Raw genomic sequence first — 23,301 nt, forward strand, 5'->3', positions numbered from 1 at the left:
GCAGGTAAATACTGTTTGTTTTTATCTCAAATTTCCTTTTAAATAGAAATAATTCACTATACAGTATTATTATTACCGCCAAGGGCTTAAGCCACAGCAGTTATCTGGTAATTATCTGCAATCTTGTAGGGTATTTAAAATCCCCTTACAGTCCTGCAAGTCAAGCGGTAATCCTATACCTCCAGGGAGCACATCCAATAATAATCCTATATAAAGGCATTGTATAGTAGTGTAATAACCAACCCTACAGCCAAAAGTCTGTCATCTTTCAGAAATATATGATCTTTTGGCTCCTGATGTTTATATGATCATAGTTTCTAACAGGAGTGATTGCATTGTGGGAGATATATCTTTTTAAAGGAGCACTCCGGCTTTTTATCTTTTTTTAATGTTTTTATCTTATTGCTCTGTCTATTAGCAAAACAGTAGTGTATGTAGTGAGTGCAATACCATACTTGCCCATCGCAGTCTCTTGACATCTCCAAGGCTGCTCTTGTGTTTGCACTCCTGTCTTTGCGCGCCTGTCTTTGCGCTCCTGTCTTTGTGCTCCTGTCTTTGCGCGCCTGTCTTTGCGCTCCTGTCTTTGTGCTCCTGTCTTTGCACGCCTGTCTTTGCGCTCCAGTCTTTGCGCTCCAGTCTTTGCGCTCCAGTCTTTGCGCTCCAGTCTTTGCGCTCCAGTCTTTGCGCTCCAGTCTTTGCGCTCCTGTCTTTGCGCTCCTGTCTTTGCGCGCCTGCCTTTGCGCGCCTGCCTTTGCGCGCCTGCCTTTGCGCGCCTGCCTTTGCGCTCCTGCCTTTGCGCGCCTGCCTTTGCGCTCCTGTCTTTGCGTGCCTGTCTTTGCGTGCCTGTCTTTGCGCGCCTGTCTTTGCGCGCCTGTCTTTGCGCGCCTGTCTTTGCACTCCTGTCTTTGCGCGCCTGTCTTCGCTGGGATCACGTAACCACATTTGTTCCTTTCCGACTCGTGTAGCATCTTATAGTGTGGAGCAGAGGTAACTTTTTCAGGCAAGCCTGTGTGACGCCGAGAAAAGCTGCAAGAGCCTCATCCAGAATTTCGGGCTTTAAACAGAATCTGTCAGCGGATTAAGCCTTAAACTAAAGGCAAGGCCAAAATGGTGCTCAGTGGTTGCTGAATATTCGCCTTGTGAAGTTTTCATAAAATGACGTCTCCTGCTGACAGGTGTTCTTTGAATTGAGAAAGTGTCCTCCAAATATTCACAGAAGATGCTATATGAGCCGCAAGGTCAGAAGATCCCAGCCATGGCAGGCGCTGCATTGGAAATGGCAGAACAGACGAAGCCAAAAAACTGGAGTTTTGTTTTATTTGTAGATTTTGAATTTTTTTTTAATGTAAATTATTATGCAGACGTCACCTTGACTGAGATGCATTACAACATTTACATGGGCCATAGATGGCAACAGTCTGGAGATTTTCATTGTCCTGTATGGAAAAGTGTCCTGTACAGAAGTCATTGTGCAGGGAGGTGGAGGATGTGAGCTGTGACCATCAGTTTTTGTGAATGGTAGATCCTTTGCTATCTATATACAGGTGTTTGCCGTCATTATACTATATACTAGTGGCTGATGATGATGAGATGACTGCAGAGAATTGATCTCTACACAACTGGCAGAGGCAGTTTGATGGGCACAGAGTTTATAGATCTAGAGATACATTATTAAACATGTATGCTCAGCCAAGTTGAGCATGCTGAGGAGTTGGAAGCTATAGCTGTCAGATGAACAAGTACGGTATTTTGTTGACAGATGAAGAGAAAGATCCTGTATCCTTGGAGTTATATACGAGCTGTTTTTATTTCTACGCTCTGTTCTCTCCTGAAATATAGCCAGATTAGCTTTTTTTTTTTTTTAGAAACTTCCCCTTTTTCATCTCCATCAATCATGAAAGTTCCCTTCTTGTTGGTTTTGCCTCTCCCATTACTTTGTTCTCTTGGGGGCGATTGTGTCCCCCTGATTATGGGATTCTCCGGTTGTCACTCGCAGTGGGGGTATGTGGCCGTGAAACATTGCTCCTTTTGGAAACATTTGACAAACCTATTTACTTTCTTACCGCAGTAATTGTACAGAAGCAGCTTATTTTCTTTACAGTACATCTGTTTTCAAGGACATCACATGTAGGGAAACGCATTTAACGATTACTTAACAAAATGCTAGTTGTTAATGACATGAGTCAGCAACTTTTTTCCTGGACCTGTTTGCTAATGTCTTCTTGTACCGTAGCAAAAAATTAGCCATAAAAGCACTGACTAATTAATGTCACTGGCAAATTTTCATACATTCACATTTTTTGTAATGGAGTCATCCTCTAGTTTACTTTCTGTGCTGTCAGTACTGTTTTTTTTATTTTTCGTAATACATCTCCTCCTGAATACATGATAAAAAAAAGATTTTTTTGCAAACAATTTTCAGGAACATTTTGCTATTTACCAGGTGCCATATTTCAGTATAATGCAGCTTTATGGAGTAATATCTGACCGTGTATCCATAGATTTGATTACCGGAAGTTCTCTGTTGCCCACAGTCCTTCCTTTACATACATCACTGGATCATGTTAGAGGTAACTTGGTGATGACCTCAAATTTGCCATCTTTTGAGCTGACCTTTTCCGGTAGAACAATGCAGTGATAAAAGGACACCACCAAGTTTTGTTTTAATGTAGCCATGCCCCTATGTTTGGACCATGCCACTTCCTTGCCTGCCTCCTTTCCTGTCTCGAAAACAGTAGAAAACTTATGGTGTGGAACTCTATCTGGAATACTTGGACAAAGCCTGAAAGATTTAACTACTCCTTTGGGAGTCCAAGAGGTGCATTCTCTTTAGGAGCCTCCCAGAGGAAAGTCTGTTAAAATTTTGACCTTCTCCCCTCCCCTCCCAACGCGGTCCAATTTTTGGGGGTCAGTTGTTGGTGACAACCTGTCTTCTGTTGAGCACTTGATTGATTTTCCTTTTTTTTACATTTCTGCATTTAACAAGTTTCCACTGTGTCTAATTGTACATTTGTGTAGTAGTATCTGCCAAATGTACAGTCCGACAGCTGATCGATGACCCATCTCTGGTTGGTTTAGATGTCATCTCCAGTGTCCATTTTGAGACTATTGACCATGAGCACTTGCTTGAGATCAGATTCCGGTAGTCTCTTGGTCATTGGGTCCCTTTTTTAGATAGAAAAGGGTAGAAGATCTGTGGAACACAAAGCCCAAAACCGTTAAGAGGAGTTTGTCACCTCTAATAGTCAAATTAAACAGTTTATGCATTCATATGGGAGACTTGGCCTCTATAAAAAAAAAATCATACTTGTAGTGCAGATTTTAATTATTTAATTTTATATCAAAACTGTTATATTGCACATCTCATTGAGGGGGCATCAGTGCACCGTTCGGTCCCCCTAAATTACCGTCATCCGCTTCTCCCTTTTTGGTATTGAAAGCGCTCCAAGGAGAGCTGCCTTTTTATTAAATCCTTAGGCCCCAACACACTGACACTGCAAGAGCAGACAGCTCTCACAATGTCATTGTTTGCAGACACCCTCTGATTCCTCTGCCCTCTCTGCAACAGCTCACTGCACATATTATCGTTTAGCAGTGGACGGCCGAGAGGATACAATACCTGTATTGTATCCTCAACCCTGAACACTGGCGATGCAGGAGCTGACAGCTCACCCAATATAGGTGTCCTCCCCTTCCTGTTTACAGCGGCCTCTTGCTGCAGACAGGATCACAATGCAGCAGGTGGCCAATGCTGACAGGAGAGGGAGAGTAGAGCGCACTGTTGACACTGCAGGAGCTCACACACACAGTAAGACCATGCTCTTATCTCCCTCTCCTGTCAACATTGGCCGCCTGCTGCATTGTGATCCTGTCTGCAGCAAGAGGCCGCTGTAAACAGGAAGGGGAGGACACCTATATTGGGTGAGCTGTCAGCTCCTGCATCGCCAGTGTTCAGGGTTGAGGATACAATACAGGTAGCTCTCTTTGGAGTCCAGTCAATCATCGCAAGTGGAAGGACAGAGGTTAATAATTAAATGGGCTGAACAATGTATTGAGCACTTACCCACGCCAAGAATGCACCAAAGCCTCTTCATTTTAGTTATATAATAAATATAATAATGAATATAGAAATGGTTTCAATAACTTATTGGGGGTGACACTCCCTTTAAGACGGTTATACGCATCACATACTTATCAGCTGTTTCTCCCAATCCCTCAGCAGGCGCTTATGTGTTGAATGGAAAAAGCAGACTAGGCGTCCACCTCTGGCGGAAGAACAAAAGATTTGGATATTTGCATCTAAGGTTCCTGACCCTTGGATCCTCACCATCCTCTATTGTCGGGAGGTTCACCTTCATATCAGATGGTCACCACTGAAGGTTGGATTTGGCCGACTTTACTATAGTGTGTGTGCTGGCGCCTTTATAGAACTTTGTTCTGAGTTCTGGGCTAAGCAGATGAATAGTAAGGAGTAACGTTTCTAGGCAAATTAAGGGATCCGTTCCCTTAGAAGCAATAAGGTGGTCTCAGGAATTGAGCGAGTACAAGACTTCTCCTTTCCATACACCAATGCCATCAGTCTTCAGAATCTGCCATTTTTATTTTTCAAAGAATTTTGTTTTAATTATTAGTGGACTATTTTTTTGCAAAAATCCTTATTTTTCTCTCCTAAACCTGTGCCGTTTTTAGTTCATGACGATGATGAAGCCTTACTCGCCTCTGTGTATAGCTTTCAACCTATTGTATGTGGTTGAGAAATTGCCGTCATTTGTGTCCCTCCAGGGGCAGGCGGCGAGTAGAAACCAGCTGCCAACGCCGCGTATTAGAGGCAGAGCTGCCAATCACCCAATACTTCATAAAGCAAAGTCCCACAATGCAGCGCATGACACATGTGGCACAGAGGACTTCTGGCTGAGGAATCGCTATTGACTGACAGCCCCGTGTGGCCTGAGAGCCCATTTTATTATGCAGGAATTGTCTCTTGTGATGTTCTATTTTTCATTTTTGGTGGGGATTTCGTCTTTTGTGTCAAATAATAAAATGAATGCACAGAGGTTTAAAAATATAAATAAGTTGTTTAATATTTGTGGCATGGCCGTTTAATAAGACTATCGGTTCAATCCCATTAAAATTCGATTTCCAAACTTTGCTCAACTTTTGGCACCAGCTTAAAGGTAAAGAAAATGTGATACCTTTAGGCTCATAGAAAAGTTGACCCTTTCTTTCCTATAGTGTTCCTTAATTGTTTTACTTGAACGTCAGAGCTTGAATGTTAGTTATTTTTGACCATTTATATCATCGTTGTACTTGATCTCATTTCATAATGTGCTAAATAGACAATTTGCCAATCACTTTATTTAACCCTGCTGTTGTCTTCGGTCTGGGGAGACCGATTTTGAACTTTGGTATTTTTTGGGGTGTTCAAGATGCGGTTCTGAAACTTGTGGTTGATTGACTTAAATGAGGATGGGTCGGTCGGCCACTGGTTTCAGAGCCGCGTCTTGAATATTTTAAAGAATATTGAAGTTCAAGGTCGGTCGTTTTTGACCGAAGACAACAGCAGGTTTAAACATTGTTCCCTTGCCCCCCCAAAATTACTCCAAAGTGCCAGCTGCTATCGTGTCTCCCTGCTAACTCGCTATATGATGCTTGTTGCCCAGTTTAATCCCCTTTTAACAGCAGAGGTGCAGAAATGGATTTCAGGTAGTAGAGGTGGGCTTTTTGACTCTTCTTGTGATCTCTAGGTGTCAAATTGTATACAACTATAACAGAGGCGCTGGCAGAATGCTAAAGAAGTGTCACCCTTTCCACAGAATGAGGGCAGTGTACCTGTCAAAGGTACGGTTTCATTTTTTATTGGGCTTAAATGGGAACTATAGTTTTAACAAACTTTGTATGTGAATATAAGAAACATAATTTTTTATATATCTTATCGAAAAAAATTCTGCTGCTTTCTCCACTTATGAGCCACTTTTCCCCACTCCCTACCTCTTGAACTTGTCATCCACCCTTAAGTTTTGTTCTGTTTTTAAACTCCTCCTTGCTCATTATAAGATGGAAAAGCAGCACAGTGAGGTGTCATGTTAGACCCCCCTTTTACCCTCTATGTAGAATGGCGAGTACAAGGGAGGAGCAGAGGGAGACACAGGAAGGTCATGCCAGGCTTTCTAACCAGGGCTGTGGAGTCGGTGACCAAAACCTCCGACTCGGACTCCTCAATTTCCATGACACCGACTCCGACTCCACAGCCCTTCCAGGGCTGTAGAGTAGGTAAGCCAAACCTCAGACTCCTCAATTTCCATGAAACCGACTTTGACTCCACCAAACTGGGATCCGACTCTGACTCCACGGCCCTGTTTCTAACAAGTCTTTTACATCATATCACAGCTGGATTCAGATCTACACTGCTAAGTAGTGCTGTATAATATCGTACAAGCTGCGGCTGGTTCTTTTAGAGAGCTAACCAAGGAATGAAGAGCAAGACTCCCTCTGTGCTGTATATAGAAGACATTATAGCTGTAGCTTCTCCTGCAGATGGGGAAAAAGGTTGAAATTCAGAATACACAGTATATGGTAGCCAGAAAGTGTTATTCAGTATGTATACAAAGGACAGTTTAACCTCAGAAATTACTCCAAACCCTTTTTAATTCTACCTTGCTCAGTTAATAAAACACTATTATTGCCATTTCTTGTAGTTTTTATTTTTTGGGGGGTCGGTGATATTGTTTTCACATTAATTGTTGTAAAGAAAAACAACAACTCCGTCTGTACAAAATTCAATCATTTATGTAGATTAGCAGTCAGCAGCTTGGTAGAATTGATATAACGTTAACCAGACGTGGTTTTGAGTCACAACTTAATCCTGTTCTAGTGAATGGAAGGATGATTTGCTGCTTTGGTTCATAGTAAAAATTGCAAGCGCTGATACCAGATATTCTCTTAAAATGTGGCTTCCGTTAGTTAATTATACTATATTATTACTACCGGTGATTGCCGTGTATTCTCGGTGTCGCTGTACCAATACCTTCACTGAATTTTAATAAAACCTGCTCTAGGGATCAATTATTAAGTTTTTTTTCTCCTGTTCTAAGATTTCGCTTTTTATCTAAAGACCCTCTTCGAACATTGACTTTGCTAAGTAATCACAAAAATATACTTTCAGTTGTCATGTTATTTGATCTAGTATGTAATGCTTAAAGTAAAACCAAACTCTCATTATGCTGTGAGTCAAGCTTTTATTGAACTGTATATTAATTATCCTCTACATTTTTATGACCATGTATTGATTTGTCTCACACCACCAGCGTCCATAAGTTGTTGCATCTTTTTAGTATTGTCACTAGAGTTGAGAAAAATGATTAGCGGGATCCTAGTTCCACACCACCTGATAAGAGTCCTACATATTGGAGGAAAGTGGTAGATAATTTGGATTTAAGTTACGATGGGATGATCTGAACATACAATGTGGAATATAAGTGTATGTTACACTGCCGATTTTGCAACTTTTCCCACCTACAAAGAATGGAGAAGTCTGTAATTTTTATCGTAGGTACACTTCAACTGTGAGAGACAGAATCTAAAAATAAAAACCAGAAAATCACATTCTATGATTTTTAAATAATTAAATTGCAATTTATTACGTGAAATAAGTATTTGATCACCTACCAACCAGCAAGAATTCTGTCTCTCACAGACCTGTTAGTTTTTCTTTAAGGATCCCTCCTACTCTGCACTCATTACCTGTATTAATTGCTCCTGTTTGAATTCGTCACCTGTCCACACAATCAATCGCACTCCAACCTCTCCACCATGGTCAAGGCCAAAGAGCCATCTAAAGACACCAGGGACATAATTGCAGACCTGCACAAGACTGGGATGGGATATAGGACAATAGGCAAGCAGCTTTGTGTTGGCACAATTATTATAAGTCTGGGGCTCCATGCAAGATCTTGCCTCTTGGGGTAAGGATCATACTGAGAAAGGCCAAGAATCAGCCCAGAACTACACGAGAGGATCTGGTCAATGGCCTGAAGAGAGCTGGGACACAGTCTCAAACATCTTGAGTAACACACTATGCCGTCATGGATTAAAATCCTGCAGGGCACGCAAGACCCCCCTGCTCACGCCAGCACACGTCCAGGCCCATCTGAAGCTCGCAAATGACCATCTGGCTGATCCAGAAGAGGCATGGGAGAAGGTCATGTGGTCAGATGAGACCAAAATAGATATTTTTGTTATCTTCACTCACCGTGTTTAGAGGAAGAAGGAAGAGTAGAACGTAAGGAGCACGATCCCAATTGTGAAGCATGGTGGAGGAAATGTCATACTTTGGGGGTGCTTTTCTGCAAAGTGGACAGGACGACTGCACCTTATTGAAGGCGCATGGATGGGGTCATGTATCGCGAGATTTTGTCCAACCACCTCCTTCCCTAAGTAAGAGCATTGAAGATGGGTCGTGACTGGGTCTTGCAGCATGACAATGACCTGAAACACACAGCCAAGGCAACTAAAGAGTGGCTCTTTAAGAAGCATTTCAATCTCCTGGAGTGGCCTAGCCAGTCTCCAGACCTGAACCCAATAGAAAAATCTTTGGAGGGATCTGAAGCTCAAAGCCCAGCAACAGCCCCAAAACCTGAAAGATCTGGAGAAGACCTGTATTGAGGAGTGGACCGAAATCCCTGCTGCAGTGTGTGCAAACTTTGTCGAGAACTACAGGAAACATCTGACCTCTGTAATTGCAAACAAAGGTTTCTGAACCAAATGTTGAGTTCTGTTCTATTGTATGAAATACTTATTTCATGCAATAAAATCATACAGTGTGATTTTCTGGATTTTTTTTTCAGGTTCTGTCTCTCACACTTGAAGTATGCCTACGATATAAATTTGACTTCTCCATTCTCTAGGTGGGAAAACTTGCAAAATCGGCAGTGTATCAAATATTTATTTTCCCAACTGTAATTTTTTACAGCTGAGTCTGGAGAGAAAGCTATGGGCCAACAGCTATCTAATGTGTATTGCCAGTGTTCGAGTCGTACGCAAACTTAAAGGGAACCTGTCACCCCCCCAGGCGTTTGTAACTAAAAGAGCCACCTTGTGCAGCACTAATGCTACATTCTGAGAAGGTGGCTCTTTTAGTTCGAGTCCATGGCACTGCTGAAAGAATCGTTTTTGAAATTTGTCCTTCATACCGTGAAATCGCCATGGGGCAGGTCTTTGCTCCCTAATCCAGACGCCTCACAGCCGTCAATCATGGCCTCTGCACGCCGGGCGCCGCCTCCTCTTCCTTCATTAGCGTCCCTGGCGCCTGCGCAGTTATTTTTTTTTTCGGGCATGCGCAGTTGCGCTGCCCTTCGAACTTAATCTACAAATTAGGTTTGTATCACTTTAAAAGCGTACACATTACTGCGAGTGCCAAATAAAGCTCTTACCCATAGTCTCCACTGTGGTGAACCTGAATGAGCAGCCCCAACGTGCGTTTCGTGTGGGCTTCCTCGGGGGGCAACACAAGGTGGCAGAAGCTTTGTGTGTGAGCGAGGGTGGCTGACACAAGGTGTCGAGGATCTTTAATGACATTGTCACAACCAAAATTTGTAGCCTTTAGGTACAACCTGAGGGCATTTGGTGGGGAGAAGGGAGGACATGTTAGGAGTCTGAGGCTTTCTTTTAAAGACCACAGTGGACCATGGTAAAGACCATAAATGTTTGGGCATCTGACCCCAGTAATCAATAGAATGAAGGTCTTGAGCCCCCTGTGATCTTCATCACTTCCAACCCTAAGTGAAGATAACTCTAAATGCAGTAGTTGTCTATGATGGGCAGTGCAACCCTTTTTAAAAGTTTACAGTTTCATTTTTGTGGCCGACTTCCCAATAGCAATACCAGCTGTACTGTCCGGATGGTGGTCCAGGATGTTTTTGTTCATTCATAGTCTGTATGGAGATCGAAGACTCTCATTTGGAGAAGGCCTTTCTCTGATGCCATGATAGTTGTCTATTACAATGGTTCCCTTTAGAAGAACAACTTACCTGCAGCTCATGTGGAGCTGGCGGTCATGTCTAACCCGTGTAGGGGCATGCTAAGAAAACAATGCATGAATTTAATCAACGCAACAAAGGACATAAAATATGTAATTCCTGTTTATTCATAATTTTCTGAAGAATTAAAGCCCATTGCAGCCTCTTTTGCGCATCTCTTCAGCTTAAAAACTTCTTGAGTGAAGAAACTTTAAGTTTTCGGAGTCTGCCAGAAGCCGAGTGCCTGGAGTCCTCTAAATCTGGGTGACACACGGCCAGTAATCGGCTCTCGGTTGTTGTTTTTTTTTTTGCTGCCTACAAAGAAACATAAACACAGTGCTGATTTCTGGCAGGTTTTTACTGTCAGTTTCTTCTATTATATTTATCTTACAATTTGCCGGGGGGTGAAGTTATTAAGTTTTAGCAGCCGCCATCTATCAAGTTCACAAGTTAACACGATAAAGGCTCCGTGCCGCTCTGATCCTGGGAATGATGAGCCTCATACAGTAATTAACTAAATGAGAAAGTTAAATCTTACTTGAGAGCTCGGAGAGATGAAAGAGAGGTGTTTGTCAGTTTCTCTGTGGAAATTAGAAGCAGTTTTCTCCAATTCCCGGTACTGCTGCTCTGTCATATTTTACATAACCACTGGGAAAACGTCTTGTAATTAGTGCTGTCATGGAGGGGTTTTTTCTGCTGAAGGATGTTAGAATAATTCATTAGGTTATCAAGAAAGGCTTATGTCCTGAAATGATTAGCACAGTGAAATTTAAGCCATTAACGGTAACAAGTTTAGAGCTCTCTGCAGTGCGGAGGTACCCGGCTGATGTTTGTGCGGATCTCGATCATTTCTTATAATTAAACATTATGATGTTTCCCCTTTCACCATATCGTACCTACGACAACCTATCTCATCCCAGAGAAATGGGTAATGCCCCAGAACACATGGCGTGTGCAACGTCTCTGTCTCAAAACGGAAATTTGATTATGTGAAAGAAGCGGTGGCATTGTTATTCCACTCACAGGCGCTGGTGGATGTCGTTATGCGATGGCCAATAATTTATGCATAGTCATACACGTAGTTGATAGACGTAGGCAGACGTGGAGGTCAACAGGCAATAATGGTGCTAAGGGGTTTAATGTGCAGTTCCGGCATAGATCTAGAGCTGACGTTTTTTAGATTGACGTCTTGAGCTGTTTGCACACTTGTGTATTAAGACTGTGTACAACCACCAGTATACCTCCATGGGGACCCACTCTGTGAGATAGTATGAATCAGAAATTCGTATAGATTTCTAGGAAAGCAATATAATCGCGTACTCTTCTATTTTGGTTGTGCTTGTATAGACCTAAGACAATTAAGCATTTTGACTCTGGAGGGAAAGGGCGAACGTGTGGTGTTTGGCATATGGCGTAGGGCTTCTTGTAGGCCAGTCAGTGCTTCCTGGCCGGGGGTGTAAAAATAAGTATGCAACTTTATTTATTAATAAGCATGAAATAAGTGACAGGCTAATACAGAGGGAGGTAGAACGCTACCCTTGCGAGCTTACAATCTACATGTTATGGGAAGAGGAGACAGTAGGAAAGAACATTAGCAGCAACTAAAGTGATAACGAAGTGACAGCAGGGTTATAGAAGGTGGTAGGCTTTCACACCTATTATCCACTTTAAACTGGTCCACAGGTCTGCAGAACTAATATTTCTGTAATGTAGGACAATGATATACATACTAAGGGAGGACACTGTTTTGTAATGATGTATGATACATTGATGCTATAGTACTTTCTTGCAGTAGCCTTTTTACATTTTTTAAAAAACTAAAAGAAATAGTCACATTATGGGACCTATTCCTTAGGTCCTACTTGCTAGAAAAATGGTGTACTCTGAAACAAAGAAAGTTGACCTCCTACTTGATCCTACGTAGTACTGTTCTATAGTTTCACGATAAAACAGCCATTTAAAGTCCAAAAAGGATGTGCCTAAAAGTGATCCGTTAAGAGATCATTTTAATACTGCCATATGGTTCCCAAATAATTCTTCAATTCTACACTCCTGAATAATACCACCATACATTGAAACAAATACTACGCTATATTTTTTAGCAAAGTTCTTGTCTTTAGTGCTCCCGGAGAAAATAGGCTTCCTCTAATTATCCTGTTTTCGATCCCCAAAAACTAAAACCTTAATGCATGTACTGCTCAATTTAGTTTGCTTGTTCTAGAGGTTTGAATTCAAGTTGAATGTGGCCCATCACAACAAGCCCTCTCATCATCTGTTCTCCTGAAGCCAAGTATGGTGAATTCGAGAAGGAAATGGACCGCTAATTTATCTTTGATTTTTCAATGATTTTACTAAAGACAAAGTTCTCAAAAGTGTAAACGTTTTAAGCCTCCTATTGTCATCCATGAGGTAATCATGGGAGAGTGAGGACCTAAGCTTTCCATGCTGCATGATTTTTAAAGAGTCTCCCCACTTCATAGGTTGTCATCCTTGCTGCAAAACTTCACATTTATTAATTCTGAGGTTAAAGGGAATCGGTCAGCATATTTTTGCTACCTCATCTGTGAGCTTCCTGATGTAGGCAAAGAGAAGCTGAATCGAATGATGTATCACACAGATTACCGGGTGCAGCCATTGTTGCCCAGAGTTTTTAGATATAGCAATGAAGCAGAGCTATGAGAACTTCTCCCGCTCACACCAGGCTCTGCATACACAATGTCCATAGACAGTGAGCTGCCTGTCACAGGAGGGGGCGTGTTGGACTAGGAGGCATACACCAGATATTCACAGCAATGATAAGGTACTGGAGCTAAAACAATCATTATGAACAAACAAAACAGCTGAAATCTGTTTTAACTCTTACAGCACGCTGTCTTCAGCTTACATTGCAAAAACTTGCTTACAGATTTTTAGTTTTGCATTTTGTCCCAGGACCCTGCATTCACTTGGGATCATAGAAGCCATAGAGCTTCATGTACATATGCCCTCAGGTATAACTGCACCTTTTGGATCAGATTTCTATGAATGGCTTATCTCCTGTAGTCAGGGCCAGGAGGAAGGGTAGACAGGGTAGGCACGCTACATCCTGCTTACGCGAGGGGGGCACATTTCAGAAAAAAAAGAACCTGACATTGCTGAATGCCTGCGGCACATTCCTCCGGCCACAGGCATTCAGCGCAGTGATGTCTGGGGAGTGGGCACGCAGGGAAGCAGTGTGTCACTGAAACCGCTCACACCTCTCTCTGCCTGCGCCCCTGGCAGTCGCTCCTTCCCCACTCTCAGTTGTATTTGCATCTGTAAGACGAAAATGCAAATGATGTTGGCACTGCCCAAGACAGCAGCAGAGGAGTTGTAATCCGCTCTCTGCTTTGCTGGGAACCCTGGCGCATGCGGAGGATGTATGATGTCGCAATACTTTTGCAGCAGATGGAAAAGGAGAAGGAGCTGTACTGGACAGGGAGCCTGGATTAGATGAATATGAGCTCTTTTATTTGTATTCTATTATTTTCCTAATGGATGTCATTATGCCTAGGGCTTCTGAGGACATTTCAAGAGGGTTCTGGCTATGGGTACATAAGAGGGGAGCTGCTCAAATCACAAGAGGGGCTAGCTATGGGCACAAAAGGGGCTGTCTGGAGACATTCCAAGAAGGGCTAGCTGTGAGAACAAGAGGGGCTTGCTATTGGGGCATTCCAAGAGGGGCTGGCTTTGGGGACATTACAAGAGGAAGTGCTGGTGATGGGAAGATTCTAAGAGGGGCTGACTATGGGGACCTTATAATAGGGGCTGGCTATTGCGATACTCCAAAGAAGGGTTGGCTGTGGGGACATTACAAGAGTGGGCTCATGTGGGAATATTACAAGATGGGCTATGGGGACATAAGATGTGTCCATACTGTATTGGGTGCAGTTGGGACCTTATACTGAGGGCTGTGCCAGACAGTATACTGTATATTGGGGGCTGTGGTGGATATCATACTGTATATAAGGGGCTGTGAGTCATACTGTATGGGGTGCTGTGTGGGCCATAATACTATATAATGGGGGGTGCGGTGGATATAATACTGCATGAGGGCTGTGATGGACATCTTGGTGCATATTGGGACTGTTGTGGGTATTATAATGAAGGGGTGGCTGTGGCGATCATCATACTGGACGACAGTGTGAGGAGGAGGTACAGTTTGAAGAGGACAACGTTGTGAGCAGGATGAGGACATAGTGTGAAATAGGGGCACAGTATGAATATGGAGAGGAGATATAGTGAAATGAAGGCATAGTATGGAGAGAGGTTAGCACGCTGGGGAGGGGACAGTGTGGAGCTATAGACTGTAAGGGAAAACAGTGGAGAGGGGACAGCCATGGTATAGACTGTGGTTCATAGGGGCATATGGTGTAGCGGTTATAGCTGATAATGTTAGACAATGGGGTGAATATACCTCATTAAGGTGGACAGTGTAGCTCATAAGGGCAGACAATGTGGAGACCATATGCCATCGGAGGCTTATTTAGGTAATAATATGGACATATATTTTTATCCAGAGGGCATTTTAACACTTTTATTTTTTGAAGGGCACTGGGTCGGGATGTGCTGCAGAAGACTGGAGAAGGAAGTCTGTAGAGAAAAGCTGTGGATGTGAAAAGTCACCATGGTATCTGGTCAATATGGAGACCAAAAGAAACTTCTCAATCAATAAGGTACCTGCATGTAAGCGTTTACCTGTTCATACTGACTACATCTCATCAGTACTGGGGTTCCTGTATGGTCCACAGTCTTAAAATGACTTGTAACAACTCCCAGCATCTCATTACTTATTAAGGACATACTGAGAGTTGTAGGTTCATGAGATACAAATGTATATTAGCCTGACTTGACATTGAAATTGATTGCTATACTACGTTTGGTGATGTGTTCATGTACTGATGATGGTTCTGGTGATGTATTCATGTACTGGTGTTGTATTTATTTACTGACAGTGGTTCTTGTGATATATTCATGTACTGATGAAGGTACTGGTGATGCTTTAATGTACTAATGGTGGTTCTGGTGATGCATTTATGTTCTAATGGTAGGTCTAGTGACCTGTTAATCTAATTTTACTGATTGGTCTGGTGTGGTTATTATGTACTGTTGATGGCCCTGGTGATGTTATTCATCATCACTACGGGAATGCAACACCATATGCATCCATAGTACATGAATACAGTGTTCACCACCATCGGTACATGAATATGACTGAATGTCACCAGAACCACTGTCTATACAGGAATAGGGCACCAGAGCCACCATCAGTTTTGTTGCCAATTGTATTTGTTGCATGACTGATGTAAAAACTATCATGCATATCCCTTTATAATGGAGTCTGTTTAGCTTTCATTGTGGCATCCGGCAAATGCTGCACACCTAAATTGAAGCCCAACTGCCCCCGTTATAATTAAGTAATATTAGTTTCCAATGACTGTCCTTGGGTTTGACATTTAAAATATAGGATGTCAGGGATGAATATCTGCATTGTTCCCTGGTATCGTGTAAATCAGAGGTGTCAAACTGCATTCCTTGAGGGCCGCAAACAGGTCATGTTTTCAGGATTTCCGTGTATTGCACAGGTGATAATTTAATCACCTGCACAGAATGATTCCAGCACCTTGTGCAATACAAGGAAATCCTGAAAACATGACCTGTTTGCGGCCCTCGAGGAATGCAGTTTGACACCTCTGGTGTAAATGGTCAGCAAGCAATGAAGGATTTTGTATCTAGAGTTCAGGTTCATCAAGGAGCTGGCTTTCATAGTTAAAGTACACCACTTTATTTTTTCTTTTGCTGGTATTTTTTGGTGAAACAGATGACAATTCTAGTGAAAATAGTCCTCAGAGCTTGTTACCTGACCCATCGAGGTGTCTCTGACCCATTCCTTTACATGGATGCTGGGGCTGGAGAGGTGCCATCGACTTCATCCGCCTAGGGCACCAAAGTACCTTGTCCCGACCTGGAGTTTGTGAAACATCATCATCTTCATCATATCACCTACGTTCTCAAATGGTTTATTCATTTACACATAGGTCTGTGATATTGACAATTTCCTTAGGCTAAGTTCACACTGCGTTAGTGCAGTCCGTTCAACACATACGTTAAACGGACTGCACTAACGCAAGTGCCGACATTGGCACAGCGGTAGCGCAGATGGAGCATCTGCTACCTCCATCTGCGCTAGAAGTGACGGACCCGGAAACGCTGCAGCCCGCGTCTTGGGTCCGTCACTCAATAACGGCACATCGCTAGCGCACGCCCATTGTGGGCGTGCGCTAGCGATGCGTCCGCCATAGAAAGTAATGGCGGCGTTAATGGACTACGTTACACCGTCTTATGCCGCGGTGTAACGTAGTCTGTTTAACCGGTCACACTAACGCAGTGTGAACCCAGCCTTACATTATGACTTTAAGTCACTAATGATCAACCTCAATTTTCCACTGTAATAAGCTTCTTATTGTGTGTACAACGTATATAGACATTATATTACACATTAGTAAGGTTATTGTTCGTAGAATGTGTATACACATTAGTACGGTGACTATCCCATGATCGTGCTAATTTCATGACTCCATACACATAAGTTAATAGTAAGAGACCTAGCACTCAACTTTAGGTAAGATGCAGCAGGAAAAAATTTTTGTAGTAAATGCAGGAAAACGTTTTGGTCAGTTGTGACCTTCATCAGTTACTACAAAAGAACATATACAAAGTGTATACAAAGAACATAGCAAACAATATAAGGTCATAATATCACATAACAATATATTAGCAGAGCTAGGAATCAAGCCAATACCAATTCCAATCAATCTGTATTATTGAATCTATAATCAAGAAAAAGTGAAGAAGTGCCCGAATAGGTCAAAAAGGGACATACCAGGAGGTTATTAAATGAAAGCCGGTAACGGGAATTATAATCGCTGCACGATCCTGTATACAGAGAAGAGTGAAGTAAGTGGCCTACATATGTAGGTGCCAAGTAGTATAGGAAAGTCTAGGCCACTTACATATATCAAAATTAGTTCAGCGTGGTTGTTGTAGGCAAACCTGCTATGAGCAAATAGGAAGATTCCTAAGGGAGCAATAAGAAGTGACCATTTATAAAAAATAGGAAAAAAGGCCAGGGATATTAAAAGGAGAGATAAATCCGTTACCTGGAGCTGCAGTGCTCTCCGCCGCCGCATCCGCCGCCGCATCCCCCGCTTGTCTGGCCATATAGTGTCAGCGTGCTCATGTAAGAAGGGAAGGGGCGGGACTATAAAGAGATGTGGCCAATAAGATAGCTAGGCTGGTGGCCGGAAGTGGGGAAATAAAAAACTATGCTATGTACTGAACTGTATTATGGAGGTGCAGCAGGGATATGTGCGATACGATACCGCGTTCCTAACCCGGGTGGAAGTGGAAATCCGGAGCGGTGATGTAGGAAGCGGGCTGTGGGTGTGTCCATGGAATCACATGACGATTGTGGGCGGGGTCGAGAACCGGGATCCTTAGACTGAATGGGATTATAATGAAGTGGTATACGAGTGATCCATCCAGGATAGATCTGTGTAGTGGTAGTCCTATGGACGCTGAAGTGTGGATAGGGATTGTTGTGAATTCTGTGGCAGAGCTCCCTCCTGTGGTCACAAGTGGTACTTTGGCTGATTCTCTCTGTAAGCTTCCGTTGGTGGAGGGAAGTGGTACTGCGGCTTCTGAGTTTCCTCCCTCAGGTGATGTGGTGAGGTCGTTAGGTGCTGCTCTACTTAACTCCACCTAGTGCTTTGATCCTGGCTTCCTGTCAATGTTCCAGTATTGGACTTGTTTTCCTCCTGGATCGTTCCTGTGGCCTGCTGCTCTGCATAGCTAAGTTTTCCTTTTGCTATTTTGTTTGCTTTTCTTCTGTCCAGCTTATCTATTTGTTTGCTGGAAGCTCTGGGACGCAGAGGGTGTACCTCCGTGCCGTTAGTTCGGTACGGAGGGTCTTTTTGCCCCCTTTGCGTGGTTTTTAGGGTTTTGGGTTGACCGCAAAGTTACCTTTCCTATTCTCGCTCTGTTCAGAAAGTCGGGCCTCACTTTGCTAAATCTATTTCATCTCTACGTTTGTCTTTTCATCTTACTCACAGTCATTATATGTGGGGGGCTGCCTTTTCCTTTGGGGTATTTCTCTGAGGCAAGGTAGGCTTATTTTCTATCTTCAGGCTAGCTAGTTTCTCAGGCTGTGCAGAGTTGCATAGGTAGCGTTAGGCGCAATCCACGGCTGCCTCTAGTGTTGTTGGATAGGATTAGGGATTGCGGTCAACAGAGTTCCCACGTCTCAGAGCTCGTTCTATGTTTTTGGATTATTGTCAGATCACTGTATGTGCTCTGACCTCTATGTTCACTGTGGTACTGAGTTGCCTAATCATAACAAGGGATATAACGTAGAGATCGGGACGTCACTTGTGAAGAGTGGTGGTGGTATTCGCAACAGATATCCAGATCCACAGACATTAGTATAGACGACTCTATAATAGAAAAACATTTATTAGTGTATCATATGTACTTAGGGCTTACATCATCATATAATGTATGTGGAAGCGTCACATATAAGATGTCATAAACCACAGAAGTATACCCACACCGTGAGGACCTAACCTATGATAAAAGGAAGTTATACATATAGTAACATGGAGGCCTTGTGTGGGCACAAAACATACAATGTTAGTAAAAGTCCCATATGACCGTTCCCTATATGAAGAAACCTACTGTCTGTATGTTACAAGAATGACGTCAATTCATATTCCCTATTCAGACCCTTGGGGCTCATTGTGTCTAGGGTATGAATCCAGTAGGCCTCACTTTTTTTTAGGAGGAGGACCCTGTTGCCCCCTCGCCGTGGGGGTGGGACATGCTCTATGACCTGGAATCTTAGTTGGGCTATATTGTGGCCCGCCGAAATGAAATGGTGAGGGATGGGAAGGAGAAGATTTTTACACCTTATAGTGGATTTATGCTTATAAATCCTGTCACGAATAGGTTGCGATGTTTCGCCTATATAGAGAAGGCCGCAAGGGCATTTGATTAGGTACACTACGTATGATGATTCGCAGGTAAAATACTCACGAATATTGAATGGCTTCCCAGAAAAGGGGTGTGTAAATGTATCACCTTTGAGCACGTTGTTGCACTGTATACAATGCAAACATGGAAAAGTGCCTTTCCTTGGGTTCTGTAGGAACCGTTGTTTCGGTATACTAGATTTCGTGCCCATATCTGCTTTCACTAAAGAGTCCTTTAGGTTAGGTGCCCTTTTGAAACGTAGAAGGAACGGATTTTGAAATTCCTGGACATCTGGGTATGCAGTTGATAACAAGTGCCAGTTCTTCCAAATAGACTTATGTAAAATATAGGCAAAAGGGTGAAAGCTGTGCACAAAAGGAATCCGATTCAAGGATTGTTTGGTAGACCTATTTTCGCATCTTCTAACTCCATCCTGTCACCCCTGGCCATCTTTTTAGAAAAAATTTTGACGCCCATTATTCAAAAAACTGACTCCTTCATCCTAGACACTGGTGCCTTCCTCTCTGTCATTCAAGGTATACATACCATCCCCCACAATGAGGGAATCAACTCAACATCCCACCTTCTAAGTCTACAGAAATGGATGGAGACCAGGTGGATCTTTGGATAGATATACTCCGCCTAATACTTACCTCAAATTTCTTTTTGTTTCAGGACAATTTTTACCTGCAGATACGGGGGACCACAATGGGGTCCATCGTATCGCCCCCGTACGCAAACGCCTATATGGCAGATTTTGAGGAAAATATTTATAAAAAGCACTTTTTCGAGAGAATGTAATTGTATGGAAACGCTACATTGATGTCTTTTGTATATGGAGGGGCTCTTCAGAGACATTCACAATGTTCTTTAATCTCCTGAATACCTCTTGGTCGTCTTTTTTCTAGGATTATTTAGTCTAGAAAAAAGACGACTGAGGGGCGATCTAATAACCATGTATAAGTATATAAGGGGACAATACAAATATCTCGCTGAGGATCTGTTTATACCAAGGAAGGTGACGGGCACAAGGGGGCATTCTTTGCGTCTGGAGGAGAGAAGGTTTTTCCACCAACATAGAAGAGGATTCTTTACTGTTAGGGCAGTGAGAATCTGGAATTGCTTGCCTGAGGAGGTGGTGATGGCGAACTCAGTCGAGGGGTTCAAGAGAGGCCTGGATGTCTTCCTGGAGCAGAACAATATTGTATCATACAATTATTAGGTTCTGTAGAAGGACGTAGATCTGGGTATTTATTATGATGGAATATAGGCTGAACTGGATGGACAAATGTCTTTTTTCGGCCTTACTAACTATGTTACTATGTATGTTACTATGTTACTATGATACAATTCACAATTGGCCATAATCCCTATCGTATTAACTACTTGGACACAGTGGTGATCAAAGATCCTAGAGGGATCCTCTCTACCGATCTATATGTTAAGGAGACAGATCGGAATAGTATACTGCATTTCCACAGTCTCCTCCCCCCCTCTTCCCCCCCCCGGCTACAAAACGGGTAATACCATAATCTCAGTACCAAAGAGTAAGACGTATTGTCTCGGATACAGATACACGACATCACAGGCTTAATGAGATGACTACAAAATTTAAAGAAAGGGGTTACCCCTCACAGGTTCTAACCGAATCTTATAATGCCCCTACACGGTCAGCCAAACAATCCTTGAATCGGATTCCCTTTGTGCACCACTTTCACCTTTTTGCCTATATTTTACATAAGTCCATTCGGAAGAACTGGCACTTGTTATCAACTGCCTACCCAGATGTCCAGGAATTTCAAAATCCGTTCCTTCCATGTTTCAAAAGGGCACCTAACCTAAAGGACTCTTTAGTGAAAGCAGATATGGGCACGAAATCTAGTATACCGAAACAACGGTTCCTACAGAACCCAAGGAAAGGCACCTTTCCATGTTTGCATTGTATACAGTGCAACAACGTGCTCAAAGGTGATACATTTACACACCCCTTTTCTGGGAAGCCATTCAATATTTGTGAGTATTTTACCTGCGATTCATCGTGCATAGTGTACCTAATCAAATGCCCTTGCGGCCTTCCCTATATAGGCGAAACATCGCAACCTATTCGTGACAGGATTTCTAAGCATAAATCCACTATAAGGTGTAAAAATCTTCTCCTTCCCATCCCTCACCATTTCATTTCGGCGGGCCACAATATAGCCCAACTAAGATTCCAGGTCATAGAGCATGTCCCACCCCCACGGCGAGGGGGCAACAGGGTCCTCCTCCTAAAAAAAAAAAAAAATGTGAGGCCTACTGTATTCATACCCTAGACACAATGAGCCCCAAGGGTCTGAATAGGTTATATGAATTGACGTCATTCTTGTAACATACAGACAGTAGGGTTCTTCATATAGGGAACGGTCATATGGGACTTTTACTAACATTGTATGTTTTGTGGTTTATGACATCTTATATGTGACGCTTCCACATACATTATATGATGATGTAAGCCCTAAGTACATGTGATATACTAATATAGGTTTTTCTATTATAGAGTCGTCTATACTAATGTCTGTGGATCTGGATATCTGTTGCGAATACCACCACCACTCTTCACTAGTGACGTCACGATCTCTGCGCTATATCCCTATCCACACTTCAGCGTCCATAGGACTACCACTACACCGCTCTATCCTGGATGGATCACTCGTATACCACTTCATTATAATCCCATTCGGTCTCAGGATCACGTTTCTCGACCCCGCCCACAATCGTCATGTGACTTCATGGACACACTCACAGCCTGCTTCCTACATCACTGCTCCGGATTTCCACTTCCACCCGGGTTAGGAACGCGGTATCGTATCGCACATATCCCCGCTGCACCTCCATAATACAGCTCAGTTCAGTACATAGCATAGTTTTTTTTGCTTGTATTTTTCCCCACTTCCGGCCACCAGCTTAGCTATCTTATTGGCCACATCTCTTTATAGTCCCGCCCCTTCCCTTCTTACATGGGCACGCTGACACTATATGGCCAGACAAGCGGTGGATGCCGCGGCGGAGAGCACTGCAGCTCCAGGTAACGGATTTATCTCTCCTTTCAATATCCCTGGCCTTTTTTTCTATTTTTATAAGTTGTCACTTCTTATTGCCCCCTTAGGAATCTTCCTCTTTGCTCATAGGAGGTTTGCCTACAACAACCACACTGAACTAATTTCGATATATGTAAGTGGCCTAGACTTTCCTATACTACTTGGCACCTACATATGTAGTCCACTTACTTCACTCTTATCTGTATACAGAATCGTGCAGCGATTATAATTCCCGTTACCGGCTTTTCTACTATATAATTGTCTAAGGGTCACTTCTGTCTGTCTGTCTGTCACAGATATTCATTGGTCACGGCCTCTGTCTTTCATGGAAATCCAAGTCGCTGATTGGTCGCGGCAAAAGAGCCATTACCAATCAGCGACGGGCACAGTCCGGCGGCAACATGGCCTCTCCTTCCTCCCCGCAGTCAGTGCCCCCTCCATACTGCCCTCCCGTCACCGCTCACACAGGGTTAATGGCAGCGTTAACCGACCGCGGTGTAATGCACTCGGTTAACGCTGCTATTAACCCTGTGTGACCAACGTTTTAATATTGATGCTGCCTATGTGGCATCAATAGTAAAAAGATCTAATGTTAAAAATAATAAAATAAAAAATCGTTATATACTCACCATCCGTCGGCCCCTCGGATCCACAACAGGCCTTTCCCGCTCGCAACGCTCCGGTAACCGGTCCATGCTGCGATCTTGCGAGATGATGATGTAGCGAGACCGCAATGCACTCTTCAGACCGGCATTTACTGCAATAAATTTTTCCTGCTGCATCTTACCTAAGGTTGAGTGCTAGGTCTCTTACTATTAATCTATATGGTATGGGAACCTGTCCTTAGCACCCCTTCTCTAGTAGTGCTCATGATTACATTTTCCACTTCTCCATACACATAAGAGCCTGGAGGCAATTGCCCTCTTGAATCTCTCCTTATCTCCTTGGGAGCCGCTGAGTAAATATTTAACATTCCTTTTACAAAGATCCTCCATTCTTTCTTTAAGAACATTCCCAGAAGACTTGGGTGACCTTCGCTTGGAAAATATCTAAATATCAGGCTACTTTCACACATCAGGTTTTTTGTTTCAGGCACAATCCGGCAAGTTTTGAAAAAAAGTATCCGTTTTTTTTTATGTCGGATCTGTTTTTTGCTCTTAGAGTTG

The 23,301-nt window shown here is 43.0% G+C and overlaps 1 protein-coding gene across 5 annotated transcripts in view; it reads left to right on the forward strand.

Moving 5' to 3' along the window:
• BTRC (beta-transducin repeat containing E3 ubiquitin protein ligase) overlaps window positions 1-23,301 on the forward strand; it is a 249,597-nt gene that overhangs the window by 134,263 nt on the left and 92,033 nt on the right. For 2 of the 5 annotated variants that reach the window (XM_069753745.1, XM_069753748.1), the window contains one exon: window positions 14,582-14,707. The exons of 2 other annotated variants lie outside the window; for them this stretch is intronic. In XM_069753745.1, the coding sequence (XP_069609846.1) occupies window positions 14,582-14,707 (126 nt within the window). Of the gene's footprint in view, window positions 1-4,329; window positions 4,380-5,744; window positions 5,839-14,581; window positions 14,708-23,301 lie in introns of those variants that run through there. One more of the 5 variants, XM_069753747.1, reaches the window with a different exon arrangement.

This window comes from Ranitomeya imitator, chromosome 2 (genome assembly GCF_032444005.1).
Source record: "Ranitomeya imitator isolate aRanImi1 chromosome 2, aRanImi1.pri, whole genome shotgun sequence".
Lineage (NCBI taxonomy): Eukaryota > Metazoa > Chordata > Amphibia > Anura > Dendrobatidae > Ranitomeya > Ranitomeya imitator.